The sequence below is a fragment of the Calidris pugnax genome, unplaced genomic scaffold (genome assembly GCF_001431845.1).
Source record: "Calidris pugnax isolate Ruff unplaced genomic scaffold, ASM143184v1 scaffold63, whole genome shotgun sequence".
NCBI classification, from domain to species: domain Eukaryota; kingdom Metazoa; phylum Chordata; class Aves; order Charadriiformes; family Scolopacidae; genus Calidris; species Calidris pugnax.
In genome coordinates this window covers 3,621,866-3,638,092 of record NW_015090852.1, presented here as the reverse complement: position 1 = coordinate 3,638,092, position 16,227 = coordinate 3,621,866, and the positions used below count along the sequence as shown (strand labels likewise).

The window sequence follows — 16,227 nt, the reverse complement described above, 5'->3', positions numbered from 1 at the left end:
AATGAGGTCTCCTTCATGACATTTAGGGTACAAGTGCAGAAGCAACACAAGGTCAGCAATTATGCATTTGGAGCTGCTCCTGAGGCGTGTCAGTGAGACCCTGACTGCTGCTGTTCTGTTATAAACCCATCACAGTATTTAAAAGTTCCCAAGCCACAGTAACTTCAGAGCAATACCTTCCCAACGACAGAGTAGACTAAGATCTTCGGCTCAGTTTGGCCCTGAATCATCAGGGAATGCCTGCAAACCAGAACAAAGACCCGCTACTGCTCACTGCAGAGAAAGAAATGTCAGAGAGACATTTGAAGGGTCAGATTCACCAATGACAACAAGAACATGAGAGGATCAGGCCAGATGATCATACATTCAGATACATCACCAGCACTGCCAACTGCTTCAGAGAAAAGCAAGAAACCCTGCATAGGGAAAGTTAAAGAGGCCCATCATTTGGGGATTTATTTATGACACAGTTCACGTGTCAAAAACAGTGGGTTCATGTTTGTTACCCACCAAGAAATTAAGGTTGGTTTGTGCGTTTTTGTCTTACTTAGCTCCAGCCCTCAAAACCAGACTCAGGGAGGGCCACAGCTTCAGCCCCTGCATGGTCTGGGTGAACAGTGAGTCTGTTCTTTCATTCAGCCATCTTTCCACATCTTTCCCAATTCTTCAAGAGGCAAGAGACTGAAGAAGCATCGCTAGCCCTGCAGCTTTCACATTGCATGATTTATATCCACTCCAATGGGATCACAAGGCACAAAATGGGTTATTCCAGCTCTTGGGGTTTCATTCTTTGCTGCGAGGAACTTCCAAGCTTTTCTCTTACCGCTTCCTCTAATGGATTCCAGCACTCCACCAGAGGACTGGGCTGAACTGGCCTTGCAGGGCCATCTGTCCTGTCTCAATTATCCAGCAGTCTCCAGAAAAACAGCACAGCCCTTACATGGTGTAGCCCTGGAAAAGGGAGTCACGGGTTGGCTACCCAGCTCTATGGTACAAACACAGTGCCTGGCCCCTACACGTGCTTTCCAGTCTGGTATCACATCAAAGGCACCCTGCACTTTCTGCACTCATGCCACCACCCACCACGGCCTATTCAGTAGGACACTGTCCCCATCCTTTGAAAGATGGTGTGGCATGGGGTGTGGAGACTGCCAGATCTCTGCTACGCACCAGGGCTGCTTTACTTACTGCATAAGAGCAGTTTCTCCCAGTTCTGCCCTCTCGCACACCCGTGCCAGGTGTGAAAACCAGCTCAGACATTAAACCCCACTGCTCAGCTCTAGCAGCGTGGAAAAATAAAATCACTGGCCGATCAGCCAAACAAGCAGGTGGGAGTGGTATGGACAGAGGCAGGAGAGACAAGGTACTAAACCTGCCCAGTGCTCCCAAGCGCCTCGTTATACTGATTTATGTTTAGCTAATTGAGAAAATGACTCTAACTACACAATCCAGGCCCTAATTCAGAAAGGCCCGAGCTTTTTAGTGTCTCTACCTGTGTCTTAAAAGGCATGATTTAAACCCTGTAACTAACAGGCTGCCAAAGGCAAGGATTTGAAGGATCTGATGTCCTATCATGCTGAGGGGGTGAGGCTTGGCTAACTTCTCTCGTTACTTGGTCTTTCCCCACTGACATACAAGTTTGCTGCTGAGACATAAATCAGGGGAAATGATGAAGGAAACCAGTCTCGTGCCCCATCAAAGGAGCCAACACTCGCTTTAATAGGACCATGCAGACAAGCCTAAATAGGGCACTTAACAAGCATGTGGTTTCTATTATACCAGCCCACATCTCTACACCCTGTTTGCATTGCCACTGGCAAAACCCTTTGTCCCTTTCACACCACACCTGCTTATGTCCACAGAATTAGAAAAGGTACCACCACATAATACCAAAGTGTTGAACGTATGATTGGATCAGGCCTGCAGAAAAATTGTATCTAGCTCTCAGCAACATACACAGCTATGGCTCCGCACAAGAGTGGAGCACACAGACCCAAGATGCTATGTCTACAGAGAATCTCATGAAAGTACCAAACTTAGTCCAGGATCAACAGCTGCTCAAAGATTCTACATAAGGGGCATCTGGTAAAGTACCAGGCCTCAGGTTGGGACAGTTCACATCAAAGGGGTGTTGATTCACTTTTGAACCTTGAGAAAAGGGCGTTAGGAACAGAAAATCTATTGATCCTACTGTCCCAAGCAGAAAATGCAGAACAGAGTAAATCTCAGTGTGGGACAAAATTCAGTAGTGCTCTGCCCCTTTCTTTGGCTCCAGAACTTCCCCCGAGCAGGCTAACTTTCCCATACACAATCCTTTCTAGCATGTTCTTAATAAAGCTGGTCAGGAAACACAGTGCCCCCGACCATGAGGCCAGTCACTACTTTTTGCTCTTACTAGTTTTTCCTCATTCTGTTTAGATGGGATATAGGCTCGAAGGGAAGACTCCACTGCATCGCAGAAGGTATTAAGAAGAAGAATGGCTGATGGAGAACTTGAGTCTCTCTGCAGACAGCTACCTTAAGCTGAAGCCTCTTGAGAGCCCAACTTCAGCTGGCTGGACACACAATCAGACTGGGGGTTGTCCAAGTGTTAGACATCCATGGGAACCCCAGGCTGAGCCATGACCATCTGTGCTCATTTAAACATTTCTTGACAGAGGAGGGAGCGTTAATCCCCACATCCTGGCCAAACTGCAACATGGGCAATCATATTGTGCTTTGTAACATTCTCACAGTGGTATGTGTCAGTGTTTTCCACTTCTTTGCTTAATGGTAATGCGGTGGCAAAACACAGAAAGGGCTACATTGCCACAGGAGAATGCAAGCCCCCTGTGATGAGCCCTGCAGTGTTACTGTCTCATTATCACAGATGGCTCTATTTTTCCTGCTTAAGGGTGTTCAACCCCAGCACACTTCACATTCAGGTTTCTACCTGCAAGAGGCCTTCACTTAAAAATCTGCCCACCCATTCCTGATCTATGCTGAACTTTCCATTTTTCCATTTCTCTGAAGAGACGCAACACACCAGGTGAGTGGGCAGCCTTCACCTGCACCTGCCTTCAGTGCAGCCCAGAGACAGCAGAGCCAAGTGTTGTAAGATGCATCAGCTACTACAAAGGTAGAAATGGCTTTTGTCTGAAGAGCCTCAATTCCAACTGTTCCCTTTCCTCCAAGGAAAAACAAGGAAAAAAAAAAAAACCAACCCTTTTGTTGCACCAAAATCATCTCCTGGCATTTCTGACCAGCGCACATGTTGTTACAATTATGACTGGACTGCTTGGCTCCGGCATAGGGGGAATGTTAAACCGGCACACTGGCACCCATCAAAACATTTGTGAACTTCCAAAGTGGAACTGACACCATGGTAGTGGTTTATATCACACGTCAGAGAAAGGCTTCATAACTCAGATCAAACAATTTAACTCCTGAGCTCCCTGTCTAAAAGAGAGCGACCAAATGCTAGGCTGCCTATTGTTGTTTAATATGGCTGTTTCATGTGGCTTCCAGCCAGTTCACTTCATTTTGCAAGCTCAGAAGTTAAGGACAGATAGAACTGGCCAGAACTTCGACGAGGAACTTCTAAGAGAATAGAAACTGCTGATTCTAACAATAGAGTTTTCTCTGTCAGGCAGAAACAGCGCCAGCGCTATCGGGATGGCACACAAGAATTTTTCAGCTTTTAAGTAATTTTGTTGGATATAAACTTCTTCCCTGCTAAGGGAGCTCATATTCTTAAGCAGTTGTCAAAAAGATCCTTGGACTTAGAATTTTTTCCCTTTTTTTGGCTTGAGGAGTTCAAACAATAATCTTATCCATAACAACAAGGTGCAATCAGTAGGACTATTTCAACCACATTTTAGCCTACTAGGGAACCACAAATTATATGCAAAATGGTATGCATGTGCTTCCTGTAAATACCATTACAATTTAACTCCTCTGTCAGATGCTTTTCTGTATGTCCCCCAATGAGCTGAATACAACTTTAATGAGGAACAGACCTATCCACTAGGACTTAGATTCTCTTGAGGAGCAACTGGGGACAGCTGCAGAGGATGGAAACAAGAGTGGTACAATTAAATTAATACTGCACTTACTGGTATCCAGTTTTGAAAACCATAATCAGGTTGCTACAAGCTGTTCTGCAACTCCAGGCAGAGCAAAGGAAGTCAGTCACAATTTTCTCACAATACAATCAAATCTTCAGCTTTTAGGCCAGGTCTTCCAGCAAAATAACAGGGAACACAGTGTATCAGCAACAACAGAGCAATGCTTCATGCGTATGCCAAATGTTACATTAGAGTTTTCTAACTTCAATCAGCCCTAATTATGAGTGGCTTCACTAGGAAACAGCTTTATCCCTCTCTCTCCTGCGTATGAGAGGCATCAGTAGAGATTTTCCACTGCTGCCTTGGGCCACGGTTAGTTGAAAAGATTCCTGCCATGTCTTTGCTTCGTAAGTTTTCATATTTTGGAACAGTCTTTTTCGAGGTTTTACTTTCACACAGCGGAAAGTTGCCAAAGTTGTCATTTATCACCTCCTGTGGAAAAACAGTCTTGGATACGTGTATTAGTATCAGATATCATAACTGAAAGTAAACACACGGCGTAGAAGATGCACTGATTTATTAACAGAATAAAAATGAAATGTAGTGACATGTTTTTCCACTATTAAAGCCATAGAGACACTCAGGGTCCCATTTATATACGCGATGGCGTCATTCAGTAACTCGTTCATACACTGACACGTTCAGGGCAGGTATTACAGAAACCATTTCCACAATGAAAGCAGCCTTCCTCTGTTCCAAAGCAGACAGCCACGAACACTGTCCCCACGGTTTGCAGCTGCATCGTTCCATGGGAGGTTTTCCTTCGTCCTCTAGTTTAATTCCCGAGACTTTCTCCACCTGGAACAGCTTTTTAAAGCCTTTCAACAGCACCAGAGCAAAAGAGCTGAACTTCTTGTGGGGTACAAACCCACTCTTCAGGCAAGAAAATGCACTGACTATTATATGAAAATGGGCTCACTTCCAATATACAGTGGGGATCACTCATTACAAGATCCCTGGCTAATTACTGGAACTTTGAGGCAACTCCATCAGAGAAAAATGTTTGTAATGGAACAGCTTTAATTCTAACACAGTCTCTTTTGTGTGTTTCTACTTCTACAGCATACCTTCCGCAATGTAACCTACAATTTTTGTTAAATCATAGCTGCTGTGATTTCATAGATAATAATGTTATTAATATATAGCTTTGTGTGATCTTGCATGATCTGGAAGAAATAGGCAAAGTGATAAATAGGATATATTACAAGTGACTTTGCAATTTGCCTGAATAGGCGAATTTCCTTTAAATCAGGTACAGGAAAGAATATCGGCTACGAAGATAATTGAAGTAAGCACTTGGGTTTCATAGGATTAAAAACCATTGAAAACTAATGCCTTACGGATGCAAAGTAAGACAAACATCCTATCGCAGTTGTCAGGGGACAGAACGTGTTCAGAAGCAGAATAACCTGTGGTGTTTCCTCCTGCAGATATGTATCTCTTGCCCACTGCTTGGAACACGTATCTGCGATATCAATACACTGAAAGCCTTTGGAAAAACCCTACTGTTCTCTTCCAAGTATCCTGTTTCAGGAAGGTACAAAGCCCCGGGAAGAGCTGGGCATTAGAACATGAACTTAAACCAGAATGATGAAGACAGATGGTGACCCCCAAATGAGAGTCTTGTGAAAAAAAAAGAGCCTCTAAAATTTGAAAACAATATTAAGAGAAAAGAGAAATGAAGTGCATATTAATGGCACGGCAGAAACCCAGACAAAGCACACAAGCCCACAGAGTATATCGTCCATAACCGGTTGGCTTATGTGAAGATGGTAGTCATGTCTCAGAACAGGCTGGAGAGTTTCCTGGAGCCACACTTACTCCTTGAGTTTGGCTGTCCATATTGGAGAGGGATTTGGTACCAGAGGTTTCAGATGGAACCAACTGTTCAGAAATGGCAGGAGAAGTGGCAGCACGGTTAGCATGCTCATCCTCCCGTGCCGTAACACCGGGAGCGGGGTTTTCCTTCGCCATCCCAGCGTGATTGTGTGACTGGCTGGCTTGTCTCCCTGCTTCTGCCTCCTGCTGCTGCAGTATCCGCTCCACCTCTATCTCAAGTTCCAGATTTTCCTCATCTGCCTCCACTTCCAGCTGCTGCATTAACTCCTCCAGCTTCCTGGCCTTGCGGAGTTCATTCTGCTGAATGATCGTGCAGAGGTGCTCCGTGAGGTGCTCCTTAATCTCCGTCTTGTGCTGGAGGTCCAGCTTGGCGGCCACGTACTCCGACTCGGCCTTATCATACCGCTTCCTGCAAAATCAGCAGCATCATTTCTGGGGGGTTAGTTCTCAAAGCACTTTCAAATCCAACACACGGACAGATACTTTAAGCATCCAGGAAATGCAATGTGCTACGCCAGCTATGTCATGACATGCTGCTACATTAGTAAAAGGGAAGAAAATAAGTGTGAGTTGATCAAATCTTTTCCTCTTGACAGATTAGCCTCCACTTCTGCTGTATTCCAAGAGTTAATTTGCTCATGTGAAATCTACAGATTGAACCACGAACAAGCATGTTTACTGCCTGTTTCAACAGATGCATCACTAGCAGCAGAAAGAAACCAACAGAAATTGGAGTGTTTTCACACTTCCAGTGAACACCCATCTAGTGAACTGAAACAATGCAAAACGGGTTTGTGTTTTTTCTAATCCATCCAACAGATTAAAATGTTACAATGGTGCTATGCATATTTAAATCCGGATCTGGTCTAGAAGTTTGCTCTTCTGGCCACCCGTATGTATGTTCAGAAGACCATGAGCAGCACAGATTGACACAGCATATGAATGACATCAGTAGGGATCACAACTTTTGCGTGGCAACAGATGTAGAATTTTATTGTGAGCATCCCCCCGACACACACCTCCTGCCAATTTGCACTTCCTGTCATGACAAATAGAGCAAAAAGGAAACATTCAAAATATTTATTGAGGTTAACACATCTGGGATATCTAAGACTTCAACGGTTGGTGTCTACATTAGTGATGCATCTTCCACTACATTCAGTGAATCTGCATATCAATTCTGATTTAATTAATAGAAAGATAGATGCAATCTTGCTCATGAGGAAAGGGAACATGCAAAGACTTTTGCAGAATGACTACGCAATGTACCTTGCAGAGCGTTCGTAAAACTAATATTAGTAAGGTGGTTGAACAAAGAATTGGCTGTTTTATAAAGCCAGATTCAAATATCTGGTTAAACAAAGCAACAGAAAGATAGGAGAGATCCTTTGCTGAGCAAAACAGAAGGAAATAAGAAATAAAAAAGCCTCCCCAAATATGTTCTTTCATATAGTAAACACAAAACTTTGACCCAGCTGTAAAGGCTACGTCTGCAGTGGGCAGAAGATGCCCACTTACGTTTCCCTCACAAGAAAGTCAGGATTTCTCTGGGTCAGGTACCCGAAATGGAAAAACTAATGCTATGCTGGAAACTTCTGCGCAGTAAATCTTTGGGCTGAATTCACATATATTCTTCACATCATATTTACAAAAATTTCATTCCACAGCAACTGTCAAATGCCCGTAACTATGTATGTGCTCTGGACTACTTAATATTGCACCTTTTGACCCACTGAAATTATTTGTGTTTTAGCCTTAAAATATAGAGCAAGAATGAAAAAAGCGCTCAAAAAGACACCACTTCAAAGGAAATCAACTTTGGCTCATAATCCATAAAAACTACAACACTGAAAGTATCTAACTCACATTTTCAAATCCCTCTCTCATAAAAAGAAAGACTTAGTAAGTTCATGTAAGACATTAAGTATTTTGTAAAGTTCATCCCCTTTGTCCTACCAGCATCCCCTTTCATTATCTCCATTAAAAACTGCTTTCCAACCATCAGAGCCCCTTGTGTTATATGCTCTTTTGCCATTAAGCAGTTCAAATAGACACATTATTACAAAATTTTAGTAAGGAAATTTCCAGGAGCATTTAATGGTTTTAGAGACGAGACTCAAACCTAAAATAAACTGACATGTTTTTCCTCTTGAGGATACGAAATTCTGTATTCATTTGTACCCAGCTACTGAAACTACAGTTAATCTTAGATATTTCAAATGATAATTACGACAAAAGAAATCCTTATTTTTTAGCTACCACTGCTATTTTTTTAAAGACTAATTACCATGTTTATTGGCCTGTGGTCAACGTATAGCAGAAGTCATAAGGAGAAATACACGTTTAACACATTGAATCGTGAACCAAAAACCGCAACCGAACATTTCCATTTTATAATGGCTACATAAACATGCTGATGTTTATCTACTGATGTTGTGGTTTACCCACAACTAATAGGGTGTTCCGATTAATTTCTTGCATTTAAGGAACTCATCAGAACCAGAGTGATTAAAGGCACATTGTGAAGGGTGAAAGCTTGCTTTTTCCTTCAATTTTTGGTCCCAGTTCCAAAAGCACTTCAGCAGTATTATATGTTTTAAGCTTAATTGGTCCCATTGATTCCAACAGGACCAGAGCTGTCATCAACAAGCAAGTTTCCCTGAAAAGGACTTTCATTTTAGGACTTTTAAAAAAAACTCTTTCCCCCTGAGAAGAAATAAACAACCTTGAAACAATAAAGCAGGGCTTATGGACAACTGCACAGTTAAAGCAGTAAGTAGGTCTCGTGACAGCACGAAGCTGGAAAGCAGAGTCTGCAGGCAGAAAACCTGCTTGGGTTTCCAAATTCCAAGGGAAAAATTAGGAAATAAAAAGCACACTTTTACCTCAAGATTTGAAAGGCCCCCAGACTGTGACCGCTTTAACTACACCTTATTACAATGACATAATTCCGTTACTACTTTGGTGACAGGAAACAGTGTTTTCTCCCTCCACTGGGGCAGGGCTGTCCCCTCCTCCCTGCCTGTCGCTTACCGGGCATAGGAGTAGTCCAAGCTGGCCTGATCAATGCGGTTCCGCAGGATGCCAATGTCAGCAGACACCATGTCATCCAGAGCTTGCAACTCCTTCTGAATCCTTTTTAGCTTCACCGTTTCAGCTTGAGTTCTTTTGGATCTGCAAAAGGAAGATGGGTTTGTTGGTTTGTTTTTTTCCCCTTTTCAAGCCTCTCTTCTTGACATAACGGGCTCCCCTTCATTTGCAGAGCAACTAACTTCTTTAAGAGTTATTCAGAAGGTTTCTCCTTTATGGTTTAGGACTTTTGATCTTTTTTAATATCCACAGGGATGTAAAATGCCTGCTATTAAAGGACTACGGCAAAATTACGTAATGACTATAATCAAAGTGCCTAAAATGGATTGTGTTTCTTCACTGTGGAAACACACAAGAAGCTGCTGTATCTAAGTAGTTCTCGGTGTAAGGAAACAGGAAATGGCTTGGGGGGAGCAAGAGGGGGAAGGGTATTTAGGGCTGCAGATATCCCCTTTCAAAGAAGCCCAGTTAGTTAGGGGCCAAAAAGTCACCTAACCTAAGCTTGATTTCCATTTCGTAAAATTATTCCCAAGAGGCCTAGCCAAATCCCAATGAAGTCAATGGAAAGTTTTACCTCAAACACAAAGGATTTCAATCAAGCCTTATGTAACCTTTTTCAATTCAGCCTATTCATTCCTGAGTTCTGAAAACTAAATGTTGCTAAGGGCAGCAAGCTTTGATGGATTTCACTCACAAGCAAGCTAAGTAACTTCAAGAAGCTTTACACCAGGTCACTTTGCTGTCATTCATCTCCACCAGCAAAGCCACACTTTTCAGTCACTACTTTACACCCCAAAGCAGGTACTTGAAAGCAAGACTAGATGCGTAGGTAGTGACACCATCTCTCATTAAACCAGCTGATGCAGATGGTAAGAAACAGACACCCTGTAGTATTGCTTAGAGCCTGAAGAAGGCCTTTAGATGTCAGACATAACTCCCTAGCTATCACCTTCCAAATCCTCCTCTCCTAATGCTCTGCTTCCAGTAGGAAGAACCCAGTCTGGTGGTCACAACCATGTCTGCTGTCCTACAGTGGCTCAGAACAAATGTACTTATTTTTTATCTCTGCCTGGAAAAGGAAAACAAAATCTTCAGAACCTCAGAGAGAACCTTCTGCACAGTACTAGCTACGTTCACCAAAGAGCTTTGACAGGCAGAACACAATAGAAGTTTCAGAGACCACTGTGAGCCTGAAAGCTTCACACTGTCCTACAGTGGCTCAGAACAAATGTACTTGTTTTTTATCTCTGCCTGGTAAAGGAAAACAAAATCTTCAGAACCTCAAAGAGAACTTTCTGCACAGTGCTATCTACATTCAACTGTGCTACCAAAGAGCTTTGACGGGCAGAACACAATAGAAGTCTCGGAGACCACTGTGAGCCTGAAACCTTCACATCTCCTTCCTTGATCCAGTGTTACCAGCTGCTCCAACATCCTTCCCTACAAACATTGCCTTCTCAGTAGTCTCAAACTATCTCAGTGGACAAAGCTGTACAACGCCTTGAAGTCTGGTCATCCGAAGGGCAAGAGCTAACGACTGTGAGAACATGTGAATTTTTAAAATTCCTAATCATCCAGTGGTAAAATGCTACCTTCTTAAAGTTCAAATTGATCATTTTCTCAACACTTTTCACATACTAATAAGAAAGAGTCAAAAGCCCAAACAGAAATAGCTATAGTTTCCCTTCATAGGTTAGGAATCAAATAAACTTTCCTTAAATCCAGTGAAAACAAATCAGGAACAGAACAGGGATGAGTATATGAGTACCCCAACTTCCAAACATGCCCTTACTAACAGGCAGGAGGATTTCAGCTAATTCTCAAATTGTGTAATAACTTTTCCATCTGTGCACAGAGCTGCAGCTCTGGAAGCGTGAAAAGCTTAGTCACAACTTCTTAGCCAGCACTTGTCATCAAAGGGAAATGTCGATCACAGCTGCTCACTTGTGGAGCAGTAGAAACAGAGCAGAGAGGAGGAAAAAGTGAGGTTTAAACAGAAGATATGCAACTGGTTGCAGATGAAAACTAATCCCTTCCTCAGCCTCTGCCCATCATGCAGAATAGCCCCTTACCTCTCAGCAATAGCTTTGGCCAGGAGTGCCTTCTTGCGTTTATTCTTCTCTTCTATCAGCCGCTGCTCTTGCTGGAGGATTTCCCATCGTGATTTTTCCTGCCTGCCCATTGATAAGAAGATCAAAATTAACAGAAAGTTCATTTCTCTCCCTGTTCCCCAAATGACATAAATATTCACCATCATGTTTCCTGGAGTAAACTCTAAAAATGTCAAAGGAACAATAAACAGGTTTCAGTTCTGAGGAAAGAAGAATCATCTGCAAGAAGTCATTCAGACCAATAAAACATTTCCAGATGAAATCTGCTGATCAGAACAAAACTCTTCACAGGCAAGTAAGCTGCTGGTTAATTCAGCTTTGCTGGAATAAAGAGCATACAGCACTTTTTCAGAAATGGATGGAATTTTTCATTTAAAGGATGTGCTTCCCCACTAGGTAGAAGCAGTTTCAAGTTTCTTACTGGCTGCTACAAGTCGCCATCTGTTCAGTCTGCCAACACAGCCTCTTTTTTGGAAATGTTTTTTCCATAGAACAGATCCTTTCACAGGTCTGCTTTACAATACAGCCCCCAAATAATTAAACTGATACAAATGAAAGACCGGTAAAAGTTACAAAGAAAATGAGCAACGAGGAAGAACAAGAATTCACTTTTGCCACCGGGGAGTTATAAGGATTCCATTTCCTAAGCTGCACCTACTAAGAGATACAACAGCCCCAGAGGATGGAAGGCAAGGTCCCAGGTGAGTGGGGCCAATCTGCGTCAACTGGGCAGGATTAAGGAGAAACAAAAACTGCTTTGCTGCTTTATTACCCTGTTGTGTTCTTCATGCCCTCTCTCAAGACATATCAGCTTAGAAACAGCGTAGCTTAAAAATACCCAAGTGACTCAGCTATCTCAATCTTAACAACCATTTCTGGACAAGAATATCTCTTTAGACTTCTCCTCATCACCCCTAAAACGTCACATAGATAAGATTTAAATTCAAGTGCAACAGGCTGAGACGAATTCAGCAGATTCAGGGGGTGGTTGTTGCAGCTAAATGTCATGTGTGAAAAGCTTCTCTGCAAAACTTTAGCTACCTGCTCCCCAGTCAAATAGCTGCGGTATTTTTCACCACCAGGATGGAGCTGAACAGGCAGTACTACCAGTGAGCTGCACCCACACAAGGAATTTGGCACTGCTCTTCAAAGTGCTGCTGCTCTGGTGAAGGGACAGCTATTGGTAGGTAGGTGATCCCAGCCAGGAGCCAGGCAGGCAGCACGGCCAGAGCAGCTGCAGCCTCTCAAGGCGCATCTCTGCAAAACAGAACCTCCCAGATCCTTTGGAGTTTTGAGTTGGAGAGAAGCCACACGCTGCTTCTCCACACCAGTGATGCAGACTGCCATAGTCCTGCCTCTGCAGTGGAAAGTACCTTCAGCCCCCTGTGAGATCTTACAGATAGATCTAACCAGAGATAGGGTCTGGCACTCCACACTTGGAAAGCTGCTGATGCCTATTGTGGGTGAATACAAATGATGCGTGGAAGTTTGGTGGCCAGCTAGTGTTTTCTGATTATATTGGGCAGAAAAGATTGGACCTGCATAGGAACTCAAGGCTGGAAGAGCATTGTTATAGTGTTTTAAAAATAAACTATATGCCCTAGAAAAAGAATTAATCCTTTTGCCCCTCACACTTTGCTTTGCCCACTAAGGGAAAAAAAGAAAATTAGCACTTGGATACAGACAGAAAAACAAACGTGAAGAGCTAAAAGCAAGCAGTTTCTCATATTGGAGATGCCTGCCCTCTCCAGCATTTAGGCAGCAGCTTCCATTTATAGGCTACTGTCTGAATTCTAGGTGATGAACTAAGTAATTGCCACATTAAATCAGAGTCCCAGAGAGCCATGTTCAATACTTTTTCCTTTCTCTCTCTCTCTCGTGTCAGTTTGATGCTTCTGAGGGAGACAGGCACCCCACTGTGGGTTGACGCACGGGGGGAAAGCCTTGAGATTGATCTCATCTTGAATCATAAAAGCTAGAGAACTGCTTAAACCTGCAATTTTACCTCCCTACCAACACTTTTGGCATCAGCAAATCCGCAGCAATATTGTAAAGGGGAACACAAAGTTAAAGTGTACCTGCTTCCAAATGGGCTTTTTTTGTTGTGGCTGCTGGCTTGTCTACACAGCATGGTGGTGAGTTTAAGTCTTCATAAACCATTAATACAGTCCTACATCTTGGGTGCTTTATGGTGTCCCACTGCCACAGGAAATTATCTGAAGGCGGGACAGTGCATATCTGCATGGATTACACTACAGAATTTGATCTCAGATCAGAGGTGAAAAACAAAGGTTCAATGTAGTGGAAGCAAACATGATCTCTGAAAGCTTCATCTTAGATACAGAAAAGTACATTATACTTCACAACAAAAGAACAAATCAATCAAGAACAGAATAATAAAATCCATCCCCTGATTTTACCGACTTACTAACAATTCCACTTTCTTTTTCTCCACTTTGGAGTTTGGCTTTGCAGGGCGGGTCTGGGCACTGTCACTGCCATTACAGGACTCTACTGGTGTCACTTCCTTCTGCTGGTCTCGGTTGTCACTTTGGCTTTGATCTCCTGCTGAAGGAGGACGAGGTGGTGGCACAGGCTGCTGAGGTTGACAAGGCTTGTGCTTTGGTACAGAAAGCAACTGCTCAGGAGGAACAGAAGCTGCTCCACCCTGTAGTCCCAGCTTCTGACATTGCTGCTGGAGGGCTTTTTCTCTTTGCGTTTGCTTACGACTTTTATTCACAGTGTGGGGGCGATGCTGCTGCTCCGAGGGTTCATACAAATCTATCAATGGATGAGAGGGAGAAACAGGATTAAAACCAAATCCTAAGATCAAAGACAGGATCTGTGAATTACCTTTTCTTGGCAAAAAAACAAATTGGCACAAAACCAATCTAAGGAAAAGACATGCCAGTGTGTCAAGGGAAGGCAATGTGGGGGAAAACCCAGGAACCTGTAAATGTTTTGTTAGCCTAAGAATCAGGAGTTTTAAAGTATCTGAGCACCTGAAATGAGAGGGATGAATAAAGGGCTTGGACTGGGGGACTAAAGGAAGAACCTTAGGAAGGATTGGAGGCAATCCTTGGGGGAATCACAGAGAGGTGGGTGTAGGGCTAAAGAAGGGCCTCAGGCAGTCTGGCTAGGGGTTTATAAAGTGAAGAACGGAGAAGAAAAAGATGAAGGGTGGGCAAAGAGGAGACTAGGAACATAAGTGAGGTAGTGAACAGATAGATGTGGTGCAGGACAAGGAGCTGGAGAGTTTGGAAATGTGACAAAGAGGCTGAGGGTGGAGAAACAGAGAGAAGCTGATGGGAGGCTGAGAGGAGCAGTGAGAGATGGAACCTGGATGGAAGGGGCCAAGGGACTGGCCAGGGAAAACAATGGGCTGCCAGGCAAAGCTGAGGTGTTTGATGTGGGGATGGACTGGATGAGCTGCGGGGATGGATAGAAGCACAGACGTAAAGGGCTGAGAAGCTGAACAAGGAGGCCGAGGTTGACCGACGAGGGGATGAATATGAGGGCTGAAGGGCAGGAAGCCATGGGGGGGTGACAAGACTGAGGGGGTTACATAGATAGGCCGAGGTGGGCGAGTATGCTGAGGCGACGGAAAGAGGTGTCGATAGGGGAGCTGAGGGGACGGGGAGGCTGAGGGGAGGGAGGGAGAGAGGTGCGGCCGCAGGAGGTGACGGGGTGCCGAGGGCCCGGAGGCTCCTCCGCGCCTCCCCCAGTCCCGCTGCCCCCCGCTAACCGGCGCGGGCGCTGCGGCCGGTCCGGTCCCGAGCCCCGGCCCCCGCCAGAGCCCGGTGGCGGTCCGTACCTGGGCGCTGACACCGCAGGCGCCGTAGCTCCTCCTGCGAGAAGCCGGCCCAGGCATCGGCCATGGCGCTTCCTCCTTCCGCTGACGGGGCGCTGCGGAAGGCAGGGCCCGCGGCTGCCCCGCCACCGCCGCCCGCCCGCCTCAGGCGAACGCCGAGGACAGCCCCGGCCGGCGGCGCCGGGGTGGGGGCCTCGCGTCTCCATGGCAACGCGGCGAGGGCGGGGAAGATGGCGCCCTGAGGAGACGGGGAGGGCTAGGCCGCGGGCGGGGGGTCCTGAGCAGGAGAGAGCGGGGCCGGCCATCGGGGGGTCTGTGGGCAACGAAGGTGACAAGGCCCGGAGGCCCCCGGCTGCCGTTGACCGGCGGGGCGGTTCCTGGGCTCCCCAGCAGGCGGGCACTCCCAGCGCCCCGTCGGTGCGTCCGCCGGGCAGTCACGCCCGCGGCGCTCCCGGCACAGCACAGGGGCTCCGGGGAAAGCTGTCGGTGCAGCGGGGCTGCCGTGGGCTTGGGGCACGGCATGTGCAGCTCTGTGCGGGTGGGACGCTGCATCGGGTACATCCCCGGAGCTCCTGAGAGTGTAATGCCATAAAGAGCTCGGTGGGTCCCGGCCAATGAATCCCGGCCAATGAATCCCAGCTAATTAGGCATAAATGAAGAGGAGAAGCCGGTCCCAAATCAAGCAGGCTTCAAGGAGCATCACCACGACGCCCTGGTCATTTGTAATTTGTAATTAGGTAGTTAAAAGAGCAGGTGAGATGTTTGTTCATTGCATCTAGAACTACATTTGCAAGGGACACAGAGCACGTCTTTGGGGACCTGTATAGTAAGGGAGCTGTGAGGCAGGGACACCTGCACAGCTAGGTGCTGGTGTGCTTTAATAAGCTAGAGTGACACCACTGAGGAAATCGGCAAGGAAAAGTATTATTTTGGCCATACTAATGTTTCCGAAGGTCTGCTTTGATCATTGTGCAGGATGCAGACACATATTTCCATTCTTAGGTATGAACTGGAAAGATCCTGCAACATACAGCTATACTCTCTCCGCCATGAAAACAACCATTTTTTTTCCATCCAGCACAAACTCTTGTGGCCACTTTAAGCCCATCATCAGAGGTGTTGCAGCCGAGCTTACCTCCCACTGGGAGAAAGCTTTCTGGAACACAAGGGCACGAGCCCCAGGCTTAGCTAAAGCAGTCCAGGATACTGGAGGCTTAAATAATACATCATCGGCAATAAAACGGGGACGTTTTCAGTGCTTAACCACATC

At 45.2% G+C, this 16,227-nt stretch overlaps 1 protein-coding gene across 3 annotated transcripts; it reads right to left on the bottom strand.

Moving 5' to 3' along the window:
* Nucleotides 1–4,606: 4,606 nt before the first annotated feature.
* GORAB (golgin, RAB6-interacting) lies at nt 4,607–15,076 on the bottom strand. Of its 3 annotated transcripts, none has more exons than XM_014943599.1 (5): nt 14,961–15,076; nt 13,567–13,927; nt 11,108–11,209; nt 8,979–9,119; nt 4,607–6,354 (listed from the first exon to the last, which is right to left on the bottom strand). In XM_014943599.1, exons 1-5 carry the CDS (start codon nt 15,022–15,024, stop codon nt 5,883–5,885), a joined length of 1,140 nt encoding a protein of 379 aa, XP_014799085.1. In that variant the 5' UTR covers nt 15,025–15,076; the 3' UTR covers nt 4,607–5,882. The 3 variants fall into 3 exon arrangements, with proteins under 3 accessions (XP_014799085.1, XP_014799086.1, XP_014799087.1); XM_014943600.1 differs by having other exon boundaries at nt 11,108–11,214; nt 13,575–13,927; XM_014943601.1 differs by having other exon boundaries at nt 13,579–13,927.
* Between the last annotated feature and the right edge of the window lie 1,151 nt (nt 15,077–16,227).

Coding starts and splice junctions, on each gene's coding strand:
- GORAB (XM_014943599.1), bottom strand. CDS start 15,024: ATGGCCGATGCCTGGGCCGGCTTCTCGCAGGAGGAGCTACGGCGCCTG. Junction 11,210..13,566: donor GTGGAATTGTTAGTAAGTCG/GTAAAATCAGGG, acceptor ATCAATGGGCAG/GCAGGAAAAATCACGATGGG. Junction 9,120..11,107: donor GCCAAAGCTATTGCTGAGAG/GTAAGGGGCTAT, acceptor TTCCTTTTGCAG/ATCCAAAAGAACTCAAGCTG.